At 39.7% G+C, this 19,867-nt stretch overlaps 1 protein-coding gene across 5 annotated transcripts in view; it reads right to left on the bottom strand.

Annotated features, from left to right (window-relative positions):
• The window catches only part of SPIRE1 (spire type actin nucleation factor 1), a 242,050-nt gene that overhangs the window by 18,838 nt on the left and 203,345 nt on the right, over positions 1-19,867 (bottom strand). For all 5 annotated transcript variants that reach the window (XR_009222388.1, XM_058556762.1, XM_058556764.1 and 2 more), the window contains one exon: positions 11,812-11,902. Coding sequence is in view for 4 of the 5 variants with exons in the window: in XM_058556762.1 (XP_058412745.1) it covers positions 11,812-11,902 (91 nt within the window). In the remaining variant the exon portion in view is untranslated. The remainder of the gene's footprint in view (positions 1-11,811; positions 11,903-19,867) is intronic.

Here is a 19,867-nt window from a genome sequence, read left to right as displayed (position 1 = left end):
CTCTTATTATATGACCTATTTGAATCTGCTGCTATCTCAGCTGATGTGGATTCCCTTTCCAGTCGAGCTGGTGTTTTTTCCCTCTTATTATTTGACCTATTTGGATCTGTTTGTGGACTATTGCCTTTACTATCCTCTATATAATAAAATATACCTTCAGTCATTTGTTTGGAGTGGAAAGTTTCTTTTACGTCTCCGATTGAATCCCCGAACCTCTCATAACAGTTTGCTAGTATTCTGTTGAGGGTTTTTGCATCAATGTTAATAAGTGGTATTAGTATGTAGTTTTCTTTTCTTGTAGTATCTTTGTCTGCTTTGGTACTGGGGTAATGCTGGTCTCATAGAATGAATTAGGAAGTGTTCTCTTCATTTTTTTGGAAATGTTTGAGAAGCACTGGTATTAGTTTTTCTTTAAATGTTTGGTAGAATTCACCAGTAAAGCACTGGGTCCAGGGTTTTTCTTTGTTGGGAGATTTTATGATTACTGATTCAACATCCTTACAAATTATAGGTCTATTCAGATTTTCTATTTCTTTCTGATTTAGTCTTGCTAGGTTTTACATTTCTAGGAATTTATCCATTTCATCCAGGTGATCCAGTTTGATTGTGTACAATTGTTCATAGTACTCTCTCACAATTCTTTTTATTTCTGTAGAAACAGTAGTAATGTCCTCCCTTTCATTTCTGATTTTAGTAATTTAAGTCTCCTCTCTCTCTTTTTTTTTATTGTGAAATTTTTGTTGTACATTATTGTTTGTCAGTCACCATATAAATGCATCCCTCCACCCCTTGTGCCCACCCCCATCCCCCTAGCCACTGGTAACGACAAAACAGTTCTATCTGTCCACATGTTGGTTTATCTTCCACATATGAGTGAAGTCACACAGTGTTTGTCTTTCTCTTTCTGGCTTATTTCGCTTAACATAATACCCTCCAGGTCCATCCATGTTGCTGCAAATGGGACGATTTTGTCTTTTTTAATGGCTGAGTAGTATTCCATGGTATATATATACCACATCTTCTTTATCCAATCATCGGTCAAGGGACACTTGGGTTGCTTCCATGTCTTGGCTATAGTGAATAATGCTGCAATGAACACAGGGGTGCATAAGCCTCTTTGGATTGTTGATTTCAGGTTCGTTGGGTAGATACCCAATAGTGGGATAGCTGGATCATAAGGTATTTCTTTTTTAATCTTTTGAGGAATCTCCATACTGTTTTCCACAGAGGCTGCACCAGTTTGCATTCCCACCAGCAGTGGATTAGACTTCCCATTTCTCCACAGCCTCTCCAGCATTTGTTGCTTTTTGTCTCGGTGATTATAGCCATTCTAACCGGTGTAAGATGATATCTTAGTGTGGTTTTGATTTGCATTTCCCTGATGATTAGTCATGTTGAGCATCTTTTCATCTGCCTATTGGCCATCTGTATATCTTCTATGGAGAAGTGTCTGTTCATTTACTCTGCCCATTTTGTGATTGGGTTGATTGTTTTTTTTTTTGTTCAGTTGTGTGAGTTCTTTATATATTATGGAGATTAATCCCTTATCGGATATACAGTTTGCAAATATTTTTTCCCAGCTGCTGGGTTCCCTATTCATTTTGATCCTGGTTTCATTTGCCTTGTAGAAGCTCTGTAATCTGATGAAGTCCCACTTGTTTATTTTTTCTTTTGTTTCCCTTGTCTGAGTAGACATGGAATTCAAAAAGATCCCTTTATGGCTGATGGCGAGTAGTGTACTACCTATATTTTCCTCCAGGAGTTTTATAGTTTCAGGTCTCACCTTCAGGTCTTTGGTCCATTTTGAGTTCATTTTTGTGTATGGCGAAAGAAGATGGTCTACTTTCATTCTTTTGCAAGTGGCTGTCCAGTTTTCCCAGCACTATTTATTGAAGAGACTTTCCTTTCTCCACTGTATGTCCTTAGCTCCTTTGTCAAAGATTAGCTGCCCGTAGATGTGACGTTTTATTTCTGGATTTGCAATTCTGTTCCATTGATCTGTGTGTCTGTATTTGTACCAGTACCATGCTGCTTTAATTACTATTGCTTTGTAGTATGTTTTGCAGTCAGGGATTGTGATGCCTCCAGCTTTGTTCTTCTTTCTCAGGATTGCTTTAGCTATTCGGGGTCTTTTGTTGCCACATATGAATGTTAGTATTCTTTGTTCTATTTCTGTGAAGAGTGTCCTTGGGATTCTGATTGGGATTGCATTGAATCTGTACATTGCTTTAGATAGTATGGACATTTTAACTATGTTTATTCTTCCAATCCAAGTGCATGGAATATTTTTCCATTTCTTTATGTCATCATTGATTTCACTCAATAATGTCTTATAGTTTTCATTGCATAGGTCTTTCACTTCCTTGGTTAAATTTATTCCTAGATATTTTATTCTTTTTGTTGCAATTGTAAATGGGATTGTCTTCTTGAGTTCTCTTTCTGTTAGTTCATTGTTGGTATATAGAAATGCAACTGATTTCTGTAAGTTGATTTTGTACCCTGCAACTTGGCTGTAGTTATTATTTCTAATAGTTTTCCAATGGATTCTTTAGGGTTTTCTATATATAAGATCATGTCATCTACAAACAGCAAGAGTTTCACTTCTTTCATTGCCTATTTGGATTCCTTTTATTCCTTTTTCTTGCCTAATTGCTCTGGCCAGAACCTCAAGTACTGTGTTGAATAAGAGTGGCGAGAGTGGACACCCTTGTCTTGTTCCTGTTTTCAGAGGGATGGCTTTCAGTTTTTCCCAATTGAGTATGATGTTGGCTGTGGGTTTGTCATATATGGCCTTTATCATGTTGAGGTACTTCCCTTCTATACCCATTTTGTTGAGTTTTTATCATTAATGGATGTTGGATCTTGTCAAAAGCCTTCTCTGCATCTATTGAGATGATCATGTGGTTTTTATTCCTCGTTTTCTTAATGTGGTGTATCACATTGATTGATTTGTGGATGTTGAACCATCCCTGTGTCCCTGGTATAAATCCCACTTGATCATGGTGTATGATCTTTCTAATGTATTGCTGTATTCGGTTTGCCAATATTTTGTTGAGGATTTTTGCATCTATGTTCATCAGGGATATTGGTCTGTGGTTTTCCTTCTTAGTATTGTCTTTGTCTGGCTTTGGTATCAGGGTGATGTTGGCCTCGTAGAATGTGTTGGGAAGTGTTCCATCTTCCTCTATTTTTTGAAATAGTTTGAGAAGGATAGGTATTAAGTCTTCTTTGAATGTTTGGTAAAATTCTCCAGAGAAGCCATCTGGTCCTGGAGTTTTATTTTTTGGGAGGTTTTTGATTACTGTTTCAATCTCCTTACTTGTGATTGGTCTATTCAGGTTCTCTATTTCCTCTTGATTCAGTTTTGGGAGGCTGTGTGAGTCCAGGGATTTACCCATTTCTTCTAGATTGTCCAATTTGTTGGCATATAGTTTTTCATAGTATTCTCTTATAATCTTTTGTATTTCTGTGGTATCTATTGTGATTTCCCCTTTTTCATTTCTAATTTTATTTATTCAAGCCTTCTCTCTTTTTTTCTTGGTGAGTCTGGCTAAGGGTTTGTCAATTTTGTTTATCTTCTCAAAGAACCAGCTCTTTGTTTCACTGATCCTTTCTACTGTTTTTTTTTTTTAATTTCAATTTCATTTATTTCTGATCTGATTTTTATTATTTCTCTCCTTCTGCTGACTTTGGGCTTTGTTTGTTCTTCTTTTTCTAATTCTGTTAGGCGTAGTTTGAGGTTGCTTATTTGGGCTTTTTCTTGTTTGTTAAGGTGGGCCTGTATTGATATGAGTTTCCCTCTCAGGACCACTTTTGCTGCATCCCATATGAGTTGGTATGGTGTATTTTCATTTTCATTTGTCTCCAGATATGATTTGATTTCTCCTTTAATTTCATCAATGATCCATTGGTTGTTTAGTAGCATGTTGTTGAGACTCCACAGCTTTGTCACTTTCCTAGTTTTTTTCTTGTAGTTGATTTCTAGCTTCATGGCATTATGGTTGGAAAAGAAGCTTGTTATGATTTCAATCTTCTTAAATTTATATAAGCATGCCTTGTTTCCCAACATACGGTCTATTCTTGATAATGGTCCATGTGTGCTTGAGAAGAATGTGTAATCTGCTGTGTTGGGATGGCGTCCTCTATATATATCTACTAAGTCCATCTCATCAAGTTTTTCATTTAAGTCCGTTATTTCCTTATTGATTTTCTGTCTGGATGATCTGTCCATTGATGAGAGTGGGGTGTTAAGATCCCCTACTATTATTGTGTTGTTGTTAATATCTCCTTTTAGGTTTGTTAATAGTTGCTTTATGTACCTTGGTGCTCCTGTATTGGGTGCACATATATTTAAAAGTGATATGTCTTCTTGGTGGACTGTCCCTTTTATCATTATATATTGCCCCTCTTTGCCTCTCATTACCTGTTTTATCTTGAGGTCAACTTTGTCTGATATAAGTATGGCAACGCTTGCTTTCTTTTGTTTGCCATTAGCTTGGAGTATTGTCTTCCATCCTTTCACTCTGAGCCTGTGTTTGCCTTTAGAGCTGAGATGTGTTTCCTGGAGGCAGCACATTGTTGGGTCTTGTTTTTTAATCTATCCCACCACTCTGTGTCTTTTGATTGGAGAGTTCAGTCCATTTACATTTAGGGCAATTATTGATATACGTGGGCTTGTTGTTGTTATTTTATTGCTCTTTTTCCAGTTCTTTTGCATTTCTTTTGTTTCTCATCCTGTGTGTTTCAGACTACCAATTCAGTTTGCTAGTTCTGCATGGGGGTTCTCTTAGTTTTCTCTTTCTTTATCCTCTGTGATTCTGTTCTGATTCTTTGGTTAGCGGTTACCATGCGGTTTGTATAAAAAATCTTGTGGATGTGATAGTCCATTTTTTGATGGCCTCTGATTCCCTTAGACTAAGTCGATTCAATCCCTTTCCTCTTCCCCTTCTAAGTTATTGTTGTCACATCTATTCCTTCTTGTGTTGTGAGTTCGTGTTTAATATGATGAGGTTCTATTTATTCTTGGTGCTTACCTTCCCTTGATCTTTGGTTTTATAATTAAGTGTTTGCTAATCCATTTTGATAGAGGACTGCAATTTTTCTGGTTTTGTCGACCTGTTTTCCTCCTTGTTCAAAACTCTGACTCCCCTTTCTCTTTTTTTTTCTCAGGGATGAGGGCCTTCTTGAGCACTTCTTGTAGTGGGGGTCTTGTGGCAATGAACTCCCTTAGCTTTTGTTTATCTGCGATAGTTATTATTTCTCCATCACATCTGAAGGATATTTTCACTGGATAGAGTATTGTTGGCTGCAAGTTTTTGTCCTTCAGAATTTTGAATATATTCTTCCACTCTCTCCTAGCCTGTAAAGTTTCTGTCGAGAAATTGGCTGACAGCCTGATAGGAAATCCTTTGTATGCTATTTTTTTTTGTCTAGCTGCCCTTAATATTTTATCTTTGTCATTGACTCTTGGCAGCTTTACCACTATATGCCTTGGAAAGGGTCTTTTCATGTTGATATATTTAGGAGATTTATTTATTTCATTCACTGGTATTTCTAGCTCCTTCCCCAGGTTTGGGAAGTTCTCAGCTATTATTTCTTTGAACAAGTTCTCTGGTCCTTTTCCCCTCTCTTCTCCCTCTGGAATACCTATAATCCTTATGTTGGATTTACTAATTGAGTCGGATATTTCTCGGAGAGTTTCTTCATTTCTTTTTAGTCTTAGTTCTCTCTGCTCCTCCATCTGGAGCATTTCTGCATTGCTGTCCTTGATATTGCTAATTTTTTCCTCCATATTGTCAGCCCTGATGCTTGTGGCTTCCAGATTTGTCTTTATCTCTATTGTGTTTTTCATCTCTAAGATTTCTGATTGGTTTTTTTAATAGTTTCAATCTCTTTTGTGAAGAAACTCCTGATTTCATTGAATTGTCTGTCTGTGTTTTCTTGTATTTCATTAAGCTTTTTTATGATGGTTATTTTGAACTGTCATTAAGGTTATACATTTCTGTGCTTTCCGGGTTGACTTCTGGGTGCCTGTCATTTTCCTTTTGGTCTGGAGTTTTAATATAGTTTTGCATAGTGCCTGTTGGTGTTGGCTTACTTTTCCTCATAGTGAAAATATGTGGTCGCAGTTTCCTCTTGCTGCCACTGGGTGGGGGTCTAGGGCTGTGTATCCTGGCCCGCCTCGATCCGTGGGCACTCTTGTCGGCCCCTGGCTGATCTGAGGCATGGCTGAGTGGAGGCTGCTGGGGGTGAAGTGTGAGAACAGCTGGAGGTGGAGTGTGGGGACAGCTGAGACTGGAGCGCAGCTAGGCCGCAGCAGCTGGGGCTCGGGTGCAGGTAAGTTGAAGCAGCTGCAGCTGAAGTGCCACTGGGCTGAAGAAGGAAGAGTTGGAGTGTGGCTGGGCCAAAGAAGCTGGAACTGGTGTGTGCTGGGCCAAAGGAGCTGGAACTGGAGTGCGCTGGGCTGAAGAAGGAGGAGCTGGAGCGCCACTGGGCCAAAGAAGCTGGAGCTGGAGTGCCGCTGGGCTGAAGACGCTGGAACTGGAGTGCGGTGGGCCAAAGTTGCTGGTGCCAAGTCAGCTGGAGCCTGAGCACAGGACAAGCCGAAGCAGCTGGAACTGGGGGCAGGGGGCAGTCAAGCCAAAGGAGCTGGGGTGGGGCACAGTCAAGCTGATGCAGCCGGGGCTGTGCCTTGGCCCAGCTGGAGCAGCTGGGGCTGTGGCACGGTGGGGCCTGAGCTGCCACTGCCTCTGGTGCGGGTGCGCACGCTCGCCCTGCTGCTGGTGAGGACTGGGCACCACCTGTGGCCGCTGCCTTTGGGGGTAGGGCTGAGCTGAAGTGTGCTGTGCTGAAGCGTAGGTCAGGCAGGACAGGTGGGGAGGGGCGCTTATTTTCGCCTCCCCAATCTCAGAGGTTTCTCGCCTCACTGTCACTCTCTGCTCTCCTGAGGGGCTAGCTTGTTGAAAGTACCCTCGCAACACTTCCACTCCCTCCATGGGCTGTGAGGGTCTTGGAGAGCACCAGTATTCACTGGGCAAGCCACCTCTCCCCTCACCTCTGAGAGATGCGTGGTCTCAGTCTCTGGATTGCAGTCCTTGGGGAAGGAAGGAATCTCCTCTTACCTCCTTCCACTTACTCTGGGGATTCCAGCACCTCAGTCCTCAGGTGTATGGCTGCCTGGGTGCCTCAGACGTCCCCTGTGTTGTGTGAATAGCTTCTGTTGGAATATGAATGTCCTTTTTCTTGTGTCTTAGAGGGGAGAGTTCAATGGGGGAAGCTCACTCCGCCATGATGCTCAAGTCTCCTCCTTTTTACTTAGTTCATCTAGCTAAAGGTCTGTCAATTTTGTTGATCTTTCTGAAGAATCAACTTTCGGTTTCATCAATTTTCTCCATTGTTTTTCTATTCTCTATTTTGTTTATCTGTGCTCTAATCTTTATTATTTCCTTCCTTCTCCTAGCTTTGGGTTTAGTTTGTTGTTCTTTTCTTTTTTTTTTTTTATTTAAGTTGTAAAGTAAGGTTCTTGATTTGAGATCTTTCTTGTTTTTTTTTTTTAAACCAGAACATTTATTGTGCAACTAATCATTGAAAAAAAATTTTTTTTATCGTAAGCATTTATAGCAAATATTTCCCCTAGCGCTGCTTTTGCTGCATCTCATAAGTTTTGGTATGTTGTGTTTTCATTTTCATTCACCTTTAAGTATTTTTTAATTTCCCTGGGACTTCTTTGATGTATTTTTAAAAGTGTATTCTTTAATTTCCATAATTTTATGAAATTTTCAGTTTTCCTTCCATTATTGATTTCTAACTTCATCCCATTGTGGCCAGAGAAGATACTTTGTATGACATCTATCTTTTAAAACCTATTGAGACTTAATTTGTGGCCTAACATATGGTCTATCCTGAAAAATATTCCACGTGCACTTGAGAAGAATGTGTATTCTGTTGATGGGTAGAGTGTTCTGAATATGTCTGTTAGATCTAGTTGGTTATTGTATTGTTTTAAGTCTTCTATTTCCTTACTTATTTTCTGTCAGGTTGTTCTATCCATTATTATAAAATGGAGCGGAGTGGTGTATTGAAGTCTCCACCTATTATTGTAGAAATGTCTATTTCTCTTTTTAATTCTGTCAGTTTTCGCTTCATATATTTTGATGGTCTGCCATTAGGTGTGTACATGTTTATAACTATTATATCCTCTTGATGCAGTGAACCTTTCCTTAACATACGACATCCTTCTTTGTCTCTTGTAACATTTTCTAATTTAAAGTCTATTTTGTCTGATATTAGTATACCCACCTCAGCTCTCTCTTTGTTACTATTTGCATGGAATATCTTTTTTCATTCTTTCACTTTCAATCTGTTTGTGTCTTTGGATCTCAAGGGAGTCTCTTGTAGACAGCATATAGTTGGATCATGTGTTTTTATCCATTCTGTCAATCCCTGTCTTTTTTTTTTTTCTGGTGAGGAAGATTAGCCCTGACCTAATATCTGTCGCCAATCTTCCTTTTTTTGCTGAGGAAGACTAGACCTGGGCTAACATCCGTGCCCATCTTCCTCCACTTTATATGGGACGCTGCCACAGCATGGCTTGACAAGCAGCGCGTCGGTGCGGTGCATGCCCCGGATCTAAACCCCGGGCCACCACAGCAGAGCATGCGCACTTAACTGCTATGCCACCTGGCCAGCCCCAATCTCTGTCTTTTGATTAGAGTTTAATCCATTTACATTTAAAGTAATTACTGATAAGGAGGGACTTCTGTCATTGTGCTACTTGTTTTTTTATATGCCTTATAACTTTTTGTACTTCATTTTCTGCATTACTGTCTTCTTTTGTGTTTAGTTGATTTTTTGTAGTGAAATGTTTAAATTCCTTTCTCATTTCCTTTTGTGAATAGCTATATTCTATAGCTATTTTCTTTGTGTTTACCATGTGGATTACATTTAACATCTTAAAGTTATAACATTTATTTTTATACCAGCTTAACTTCATAACACACAAAACCTGTGCTCCTATACAGCTCCATCTCCATCCCTTTTGGTTGATGGTGTTACAAAATTACATCTTTATACATTGTCTGCCCCAAAATATAGACTAATAATTCTTTTAAATGCATTAGTCTCTCAAATTATGTAGAAAACAATATTTGGAGTTACAAACCAAAGTTACAGTAATTTTAGCTTTTACGCTAACAATTGTTTTTTCTTTAAATGTATTAGTCTCTTAAATCATGTAGAAAACAAAAAGTACAGTTACAAACCATTGTTACAATAATATTAGCTTTTATAAATGCCCATGTATTCACCTTTATTGAGATCTTTATTTCTCCATATGGCTTCAAGTTACTGTCTAGGTGTCCTTTCATTTCACCCTGTAGGACTCTGTTGAACATTTCTTGCAGTGAAGGTCTAGTGGTCACAAACTCCCTCAGCTTTTGTTTATCTGGGAATGTCCTGATTTCTCCCTCACTTCTGAAGAACAATTTTGTTGGATATATGATTCTTGGTTGATGTTTTTTTTCTTTTAGTACTAGGAATACATAGGCCCACTGTCTTCTGGCCTCCAAAGTTTCTGATGAGAAATATGGTGAAGATCTTACTGAGGACTCCTTGTACGTGATGACTTGCTTCTTTCTTGCTGCCTTCAAGATTCTCTCTTTGTGATTGTCTTTTGAAAGTCTGATTATAATGTGTCTCAGTATGGGTCTTTTTGAGTCCATCTTAGTTGAGCTTCTTGGATGTTTATATTTATATCTTTCATCAAATTTGGGAAGTTTTAGCCATTTCTGCAAATATTCTTTCTGCCCCTTTCTCACCTTCTGGTCCTTCTGGGGCTCCCATAGTGCATATGTGGTCTGCTTGGTGGTGTCCCACAGGTCCCTTAGTCTGTTTGCTTTTCTTCAATCTTTTTTCTTTCTGTTCTTCAGATTCGATAATTTCCACTGTGCTATCTTTAAGTTTGTTGATTCTTTTTTCTGCCTACTCAAGTCTGCCTTTGAATCCCTCTAGTGAATTATTCCTATCAGTTATTGTACTTTTCAGTTCCAGAATTTCTTCTTAGGTATTCTCTTTATTGATATTTCCATTTTGTTCACACATCATTTTCTTGACCTTCTCCATATCTTCCTTTCTTTCTTTGAGCACCTTTAAAACAGTTGTTTTAAAGTCTTTGTCTCGTGTATCTATCATCAGGTCTTTTTTTGGGACAGTTTCTGTTGATTTTTTTCCTCTGACTGGGCCATACTTTCCTGTTTCTTTATATGCCTTGTGATTTTTTTTTGAACACTGGACATTTGAATCTAATAATGTGGTAACTCTGGATACTGGATTCTTCTCAGAGTCTTCTATTTTTTGTTACTTTTTTTATTGTTGTAGGCTGTCTCTGTGCTGAAGATCAGCCTGAAGTGTAAACTTAAGATCTCCTCAGGTCTTTTATGAGTCAGTCCCTGGGCTTGCATAGTCACTTTCTAATCTTCCCCATATATGCAGTTGTTTTTGAATATCCTAGTCTTTAAGGTCTGGCTCCCAAAAGAGGAAAAAGCAAAAAATGAAGGAGGGGGGGAAGGGCATCAGCCCTTTAAATCCCCTAGAAGTCACTTCAGCTGGGGGTGGGGGAGAGCTAGCAATAATGCAACAATGGCTGCCTACACTCTCTGTACCTTTGGAATCAGAAGCAGCAATCAGCCATCAGAGCACGGATTCCTAATATTTGGAGGACAGGGTCCTTTTTACCTACCCTGGCTCCTGCAAGCTGTGCGCAAACTGCTCCAGAACAGTACACAGCTGCCTACCAGTGTGGATAGGGGTGGGTGATGAGTAGCTGCTACTGTGCTAAGAGCTGAAATTGACTGAAATTAATCACAGTTTACCATCCAAGTCTTCCCCTGGAAGCTGCAAGCCTTCAACAGACTCCAGAGTTCCAAAATAGTTACATCAGACAGATTCTATCAGTGCAATTGCTGTCTACATAGGAAGACAGATTTCCTGGTGCTTCCTACTCTGCCATCTTCCCAGAATCTTTCCCCTTAATATATAATTTCTAATCCTTTATAATGATCTTATAAATAAAAAAGATTACTAAAAGCATTTAGAAGTGACTTTAGATTCTGTGTTCAGAACATATTGCCTAAAGAGTTATAAAGGTGTTTTTATTACCTATACATGTACGTAGGTATGGATATGTATATGTGTGTGTGGGGCAGGGATGATAAGTGTGATTATTTAGGGCTTCTGACTTAAAGTCAGATAAGAAGGTAATTAATCTAAAAAATACACACAGACAGTTGACTTATTCCCTACAACTATTATCTGTAAAACCAAAGGTGACTGATCTGTTATAAGTTAAGAAGCTGAGGCTCAGTTATCAGTTTAGCCCTACCTCATGATGTCCCTCTAGGAAAATAACTGAATATTTCTGCTCCTGACTAGTGAAATTCCAGGGTTAGTTCTTTCTACTCTGAATGATCACAAGGCAGTTTGGGATTCCCTATTCTAGGTCAAGTGTGTGTTTTTTTTGCTTGTTTGTTTTGTTTTTTTTTTTGTGAGGAAGATTAGCCCTGAGCTAACATCTGTCGCCAATCCTCCTCTTTTTGCTGAGGAAGATTGGCCCTGGGCTAACACCTATGCCCATCTTCCTCCACTTTATATGTGGGACGCTGCCACAGCATGGCTTGATAAGAGGTGCATAGGTCTGCGCCCGGGCTGCCGAAGCGGAGCACGTGAACTTAACCACTACGCCATCAGGCCGGCCCCCTTGGTCAAGTGTATTTTTAAAGGTATCCAATGCTAGTTCTTTGTGCCACAAATACTCACTCTTTCTCGTGGACACAGCCTCCAATAAAGGATCTTCAAGGAAGGAGGGGGACACACTGCTGCTGCTGGTTGACTTGTGCAGGGTTTCTCCCTGAGAAAGGTGTGGGCATAGAAATAGATTCCTTAGACATTAGTGTTCTCATGCTAATTAATAACATTTTACTATTAAATATTTATTTTAACATGAGGCACCAAATTATAATGTCAAAGATTCAAGGCAAGTAGATGACAAACTAGAAGGGATCTAAAATTAGACATGTCTGGGTTTGTGTCTTGGCTTTGTCCCTTATTAGAGTGATGTGACATTGAGCAAGTTTCTTATCTTACTTTCATCATTTGTAAAAAAAAAGGGTGTATAATACCATCTTTTTCACAGGGTTCTTAGAAGGATTAGATGAGATAATGCATTCAAAATGCTTAACACATTACCTGGCACACAATATGGTGGTTAATATTAGTATTAGAAGAATATTTAACACATTTATAAAAGTAATAGACTGGGAACCCCATGAGTCAGATGCTGTGTATCTTGTTCATTGTTGTTACCTAGTACCAAACTCATCACTTAGTAAGTAATGAATAAATATTTGTTGAATCAATGGATGAAAATAAATATTTCATGAAATGTCACATGTATGTAGAAAAACGTCTACATTGTGCCAAATAAAATTTAAATTCCTATTACCAGTGATAAGCGACCTTCTTAATTTATTTTAGGCTATACCAAAATGAAGTACAATATTTATTCATGAAAAATTTACTATCTACTATGTGACAGGGGATATATATTAACTACAAGATAACTTATTTCCATAAGATCTATAGAAAACTGCCAAATATTTTTAAATATAGAAGAAAGAAAATTAAGTTAATATATTAATCTATGACTATGAGAGACAAATAGCGAAAATGCTCTCTGACCTACTTAGTTAAGGTGACTTTAAGAATTAGCCGTTCAATGATGTAATCTACGCAGAAACAGAAGTATAATGATGTACACCTGAAATTTATATAATGTTATAAACCAATGTCACTGCAATAAAAAACAAAAAAAGAAAGGAAAAAAGAAGGAGGCAGATCTATTTGTTCCAAAAGCAAAAGTTGTCCCAGATATACTGTTAGCAAGAAAATAAGCAAGTACCAAAACAGCATGTACAGCAAATAGGTTAAAAAACCAAAGAGTAATAATTATGAAAGTATATTATTGAGTATTGAAAAATATTTTGGTGGAATATACACCAAGCTATGAATAGCAAGCTCTCCATGGGGCTGGATAAACAGGGGTTTTCACTTTTCATATCATATAATACTATAGTGTTTGCACTTTTATAAGAGCCCATGTTACTATTTCATAAGCACGCAAAGGACTAAGACCAATTTTTTAATATAATATAGATCAGATGGCAAAACCAACAACAGCATGAAAAATGAATCTGGGAAATACCGTGATGACTCACTTCACCTAGTAAGTGCTACTGCGGAAAGAGCCCTAAACTCAGGGTCCAAATATCTGGGCTCGAATCCCAGCTTCATCGCTTCTTAGCCCTTCGGCGTTTCAGGAAATCACTTAACCTAAAATCCTCCACCTGGTCATCTGTGTAATGATGATTACATTAACAACCTCAGAGAATTTTATGAGAATTAAATAGAATATACACAAAGACGCACATGCATGCCAGGTAATCTGTAAAGGGAGTTAAGACTGTTATTACTAGGAAAGACAGTCTGGCAGTTTCTCAAAAAGTTAAACAAAGAGTTACCATATGATCCAGCAATTCCACTCCGAGGTATATACTCAAGAGGAATGAAAACCTATGTCCACACAGAAACTTGCACACTTGTTTATAATATCATTATTCTAATAGCCAAAAAGTGGAAACAATTCAAATGTCCATCAACTGATGAATGGTAAATAAAATGTAGTGTATCCATACAATGGAATAGTATTCATCTATAAAAAGGAATGAAGTACTGACACATGCTACCACATGGATGAACTCTGAAAACATATGCTAAGTGAAAGGAGTCAGACACAAAAGGCCAATATTGTATGATCCACTTAGATGAAATGTTCAGAATAGACAAATTCATAGAAACAGAAAGTAGATCAGTGTTTGCCAGGGGATGGGTGGAGAGAGGAACTGGGAGTGACTGCTAATGGATTTGGGGTTTCTTTTTGTGGTGGTGGAAATTATATAGTGGTGATTATTGTATAACATTGTGAATATATTAAAAAACACTGAATTGTACACTTCAAAAAAAAAAAAAAGAATTAGCCGTTCACTAAAAACTGACCTCGCCTAAAACCTACTGCTGAAAGCTTAGTTTCAACGAAGCTATAATACAAAGGATCTGGTCAAAGAACAGAAGAAAGGCTGTGTAAACCACACAGTTCAAACAAAGGAGGTTTGAACAGTGACCTCCACACTCTTGGTACTTTCCGTGAAGAACAAATCAAGCAATGGAAGCAAAGCCTCAACCCCAGTCATGGTGTAGGTCACACAAATCTCCAGAAAAGCTAGCAAGCAACTAGAATGATCTCCTTCTGCTTATGGAAGGTCAAAAGGAAATAAAAGCCAAAAGTATCTCTTAAGAAAAGAAAAAAGGAGTTATAGACAGTACTTCCCCAATAATTATGAGGTGGGTGCTACCCTGATTTAAATAGCAGAGACTGTTCTCCTGCTTCTCATACTTCAGCCTACCTTCCCTAGAAACACTTTTTGAATCCTCATTTTACAGAACTCTGAGACATGTCCACAGCTTTCACCCCACTCTTCCTTACTGATTTGAATGCTCCACTGTGAACAGCCAAGAGCCTGTCCTGGGGCAGGTGGGGCGAACGCAAGTCAGTCTGTGGGAGACACAAAAGTTGTGGGGACACTGGTGTGGCTCAGGGCCTTTCGGGATTTGCTCCCAGAAGCTGTCGATGGTCCTCTGGTCCCTGCATGCCCACCTCAAGCAGCTGCACTCGCTTTACTATCTGAAAACTAATCTTCACCAGGATTAGTTCCTGCTCCAGAGGAATCACAAAGACATCTAGAAGGGGATCCAGGGGCTTTTAGAGGTCAGATCTCCTGAGTGAATGTGTGTGTGGACTCCTGCTTGATCCTTGTCCTGTCATATCTAATCCCATTGACTAAATACTTTTTGCCTGTCTAAGGGATTGTGATGGGTCTCTGACATCTCTGGAACATCAGTTTTTTCTACTGCCTGTAGAAATTTGGTTTCTGAAATTTGCTTGTTTGTATTATCCGATCCCAGTTACTAGTCTGACATTCACTAAGTTAGGCCTTGTCTAGCTCTACATCCTGACTAGTGACTCTTAACCAGGTCCTGGCTGTACCAAGGTCACTTTCAGAATTCCAGCTGCTTTTTCACTGCTGCTTTGCTCCAAGGGAGGCACTGTCACTGAAGGCTGCCAGTATCATCTCAGAGGCCAGCCTGGGCACCTAACTCACGTAACAGGAATGCAAATCTACCTCTTCCTGAAAAGAAGCCCAGTGAAGGCTCAGATATAGCTCCTTTACTTAGCTTTCCTATATGGCTACAATCAAAGCTTATCTTCATTTTTTTTTCTGTGGTGAGGAAGATCAGCCCTGGGCTAACATCTGCCAATCCTCCTTTTTTTTGCTGAGGAAGACTGGCCCTGGGCTAACATCCATGCCATCTTCCTCCACTTTATATGGGATGCCGCGACAGCATGGCTTGCCAAGCAGTGCATCGGTGCGCGCCTGGGATCCGAACCGGTGAACCCTGGGCAGCTGCAGGGGAGCGCGCGCACTTAACCGCTTGCGCCACTGGGCCGGCCCCTATCTTCATTTTTTAAGAAGTTACCTGGGATAGGCTTGTTGTTTTTTTGGTGAGGAAGACTGGCCCTGAGCTAACATCTGTTGCCACTCTTCCTCTTTTTGCCTTAAGGAAGATTGTCTCCGAGCTAATATCTGTGCCAATCTCCCTCTATTTTGTATGTGGGTCGCCATCACAGCATGGCTTGAGGCGTGGTGTGGGTCTGCACCTGGGATCCAACCCGCGAACCTGGGCCACCAAAGCAGAGAGCACTGAACTCAACCACTAGGTCACTGGGCCGGTCCCAGCTTGTTGTTGTTTTTAGTGCCATCGAGTTGATTGTGACTCTTCGTGACCTTGTATACAGCAGAGTGGAACCCTGCCTGGTCTTTTTGCACCATCCTCTCACCTCCTGGTGCTATATAAGACAATGCTCTGCTGCTATTCACAGGGTTTTCATGGCCAGTTTTTTTGGAAGTGGGTGGCCAGGTCTTTTTCCTAGTCTGTCTTAGCGTGGAAAGCCCTGCTGAAATCTGTCCACCATGAGTGACTCTGCTGGTATTGGAAATACCAGTGGCATAGCTTTCAGCATCACAGCAACACGCAGCCACCATAGTATTACAATCGATGGATGGGTGGTGTGGTTCCCTGACTGGGAACTGGGCCACAGCAGTGAGAGTGCCGAATCTTAACCACTAGACCACTAGGGAGAGGCCAGCAGAGGTTATTAAGATAAGCAAGAAACACTGAAGCTACATTTCCAGGAAGAAAAAATAAATGGAGTGACGGAAAAAAGGTCTGGTATTGGGAGATCTAGTTTAGTGGGGATTCTGCTACTAAAAAGTTACATGACTTTTTAAACTTGGCCTCTATCTCTACTAGGGGCTCAGTGTTCTCACTGAACAGCAGTGATGTTGGACAAAATTTCTAAGGCTCCTTCCAGTTTAAATTATTTTTTTATTCAGGCATTCTCATATACTCCTAGTTGGAACACTAGCAAGTTTATGATATATGCAGACTTTGGAGTTTCAAAACTTGGGTTTCAAATCTGACTTTATCATTTACTAATTCTTTAATGGTCTAAGTTCAAAGACAAAAACCTTTCTATGTGTCTGTTTACTTATCTTTTATATAAAGGTCATAGCTACTTTCTAGGGTCTTTGCAAGGACTAATGAATTTATAATACCTAAAGTATAGCATAGAGTTAGCTCAATAAAAAGTTGGTATTAGAGCTTTCTTTAGGAAACATGGCAATATGTATCAAGAGCTATAAAAATGTGCATTCTTTCACCTAGCAAATATACTTCTAGAAATATTCTGGAAAATAATTCAAAGCAAAAAGGTACCATAAGGATGTTCACGATAGTATTGTTATTTATAATGGCAGAAAACTGGAAACAACCTAAATGTTCAAAAGTAGGGGACTGGTTAAATAAAATATGGTAAATTATGATGATGGATACCACACAGATATTAGGCATCATGTTGGAAAAGGATATTTAATGAGATGGGAAAATGCTCTTGGTATTTTGTTAAGTAAATAACATGGGTTAGTTCCAGTTCTAGCAAAATGGCAGATTAGATAATCTATTTATAAGGCTTAATGACAGGTGTAAGGTTTCCGGGTCACTACCAATGGCCGAGTTTAATAACTAGAAACTTTCAAAAGACACCGATTCCAGCTGGCAGTTAATGCTTATTATTTAGTTATTATTTAACTATTATAATTATTTAAATGTACAAAGCTATTGGGTAAGTTTAAAGGAAAAACATAAGTTTGTTGGTTTTGCAACTAGAGTTCTTAGCTGACAGAAAGGAAAAAAAATGCATTTCCTGATTGAACAGCAAACTTATGGCATTAAGAAAATTCAAAGGCAAGTTAGTGTCTCACAGTTCTGAAAATGATTAAGGAGTCTTTCTTCTTGCATAGAGCAGTTGAGTTTATATTGATAAAGTAAATAATTCATTAACATTCTATTTCATAAGAATATTTGGTTTATAATAATATATTAACTGATTACAGAGAAATTCAGAACTAATTAGGGATTATTTAAACAGAAATTTTTCTTTGTGATAATTTGGACCCAAGTTTAAGCTAAACCTCAAAGACAGCAATGAGCAAGAGGAAATTTCTGGTGGACCATGTAATCAAACAAAAAGTGTATAGGTAAGCAGAGGTGATATCCTGTAACTGGTGGAAGGTATCTCTTAATATGAAGTCTCTATGGAAGAGGAGATTAAATGAAATCATATATGCGAGTTTACTATACAGTCAGTATTTTGGTGGCTGGAAGATATTTCATTTTTTTTTTTTGGTGAGGAAGATGTCTTGACATGAGTACAGCCATGTTTGGCCACTCCATTGACCTACAGCCACCAGCACAAAAAGAAATATAAAAGCTGCTTTCTGTGTGGTGGGAACTGGCCCTTCTCCCACGGAGATAGCTGTAATGTGTAAAAATTTCAAGGCCCTTTGGGCGCCACAGCGTGGGACAGACTGGCCATCTGTGCCGGGCTGGGATGATAAGCAGGGTAAACAATGCACGTACACAACTACTGGGCTGGGACGACAGCCGGGGGGGTGCTCAGTGCACGTACGCCACTGATAACCATTTTGTGCATGGGAACCCTAAATGCTTGCTCTGCAAAATCTGTAATTGCTTACTCTGAAAATTACTGATGGTATAAACACTGCTGAAACTGAGACCCGGTGAGAGTTCCACCTGTGGAAGGGACGCCTTGCCTAGGACGTGTGATTCCCGCCCAGCTGTGTTGATTGACAGGACTCTCCCGGCAGTGGAGCATGGATGTTGTGAGTAACTGACTTATTGCGAAGTAATTGATTTGCTGTGTTCTCTTTTCGGTCAACCTGGTGTTTCTCTTTCCGGTTGATTTGTGTCATTTCCCTTCAGTCGATCTGGTGTTTCCCTTTCCGATCGATCTGATGTTTTTCCCTCTTATTATATGACCTATTCGATTCTGCTGCTATCTCAGCCGATGTGGATGTTTTCCCTTTCCAGTCGAGTTGGTGTTTTTTCCCTCTTATTATTTGACCTATTCGGATCTGTTTGCGGACTATCGCCTTTACTATCCTCTATATAATAAAATATACCTTCAGTCCATTTGCTTGGAATGGAAAGTTTTTTTTACATCTCCCATCGAATGCCCAAACCTCTCATACCAGAAGATTACTCCTGATCTAACATCTGTTGCCAATCCTCCCTTTTTGGCTGAGGAAGATTGGCCCTGGGCTAACATCCGTGCCCATCTTCCTCTACTTTATATGGGATGCCGCCACAGCATGGCTTGACAAGTGGTGTGTTGGTCTGTGCCCGGAATCCGAACCTGCGAACCCTGGGTCGCCGAAGCGGAGCGTGTGCACTTAACTGCTACGCCACCGGGCCAGCCCTGGAAGATATTTCTTAAAAAAATGCAAAAGAAAATAAAAATCTCTGATGGGATGAGACTAATAAGTTAACAGGAGAAATTAAACATGCATAACAGCATTTCCTGTATCAGGAATGAATAAAGTACTCAGTATACAGCTGGAAGCTTTATTGCTTCTTCCCTAAGGGACGGTTCTTGTCTCTCCTTCCTCATTTCAAGGGCTTCAGTACAAAGGGTGGGCAAAGAGGCTCATGCAAGGAGCAGGAGAGGCAGGCAGATTCACTGGTGAGAAGTTAAATGTCAGCCGAGTGCTGTTTTTTCCTAGGGGAACACTTCCTCCTAGAATGGAAAAGAAATTTCACACTGCTCCGTGAGGCCTTAGGGGAGACCCTGAAAGATGCGGGGAGGGGTGCGGTGCACAAGGCTCTATTTCCCACCTCCATTTCTAGCTGACTAATACTGTACTTCTGTAGGTCTGATGTGAAGAAAAAGTTTTGGTGCTTAAAAACTGTTTGGAAGTCATTCATCAAATGGGAGAGAAGGAGGAAAAATGGAGAAGTAGGTAATAAAATAGAAAGGATGGAAGAAAAAGAATAAGACCAGCCTTTCCTGAGACTCCTCTTTATTTGGTCTCTACTGTCCTCTAACACTAGCCCTGAATCTTGACTTAGCCTTTGTTCACAGTGCAACTTCAGCCAGGAATTCATTAGACAAGTTAGTGTAGCTGACATAGTAGCTGATGTGAAGTAGAGAGGTTTGAATCAGATCATACCTCTGCCCTTAGGGAAAGCCTGGGCTGGTAGGGGAGAAACACCTAAATCTGTTGTGACTCAGCAAGGCAAGGGCCACACAACAAAGTGGAAAGCCCTCTGCCCAGCTGTT

This window comes from Diceros bicornis, chromosome 16 (genome assembly GCF_020826845.1).
Source record: "Diceros bicornis minor isolate mBicDic1 chromosome 16, mDicBic1.mat.cur, whole genome shotgun sequence".
In the NCBI taxonomy this organism is placed as follows: Eukaryota; Metazoa; Chordata; class Mammalia; order Perissodactyla; family Rhinocerotidae; genus Diceros; species Diceros bicornis.
This window is presented reverse-complemented; position numbering and strand designations above follow the sequence as displayed.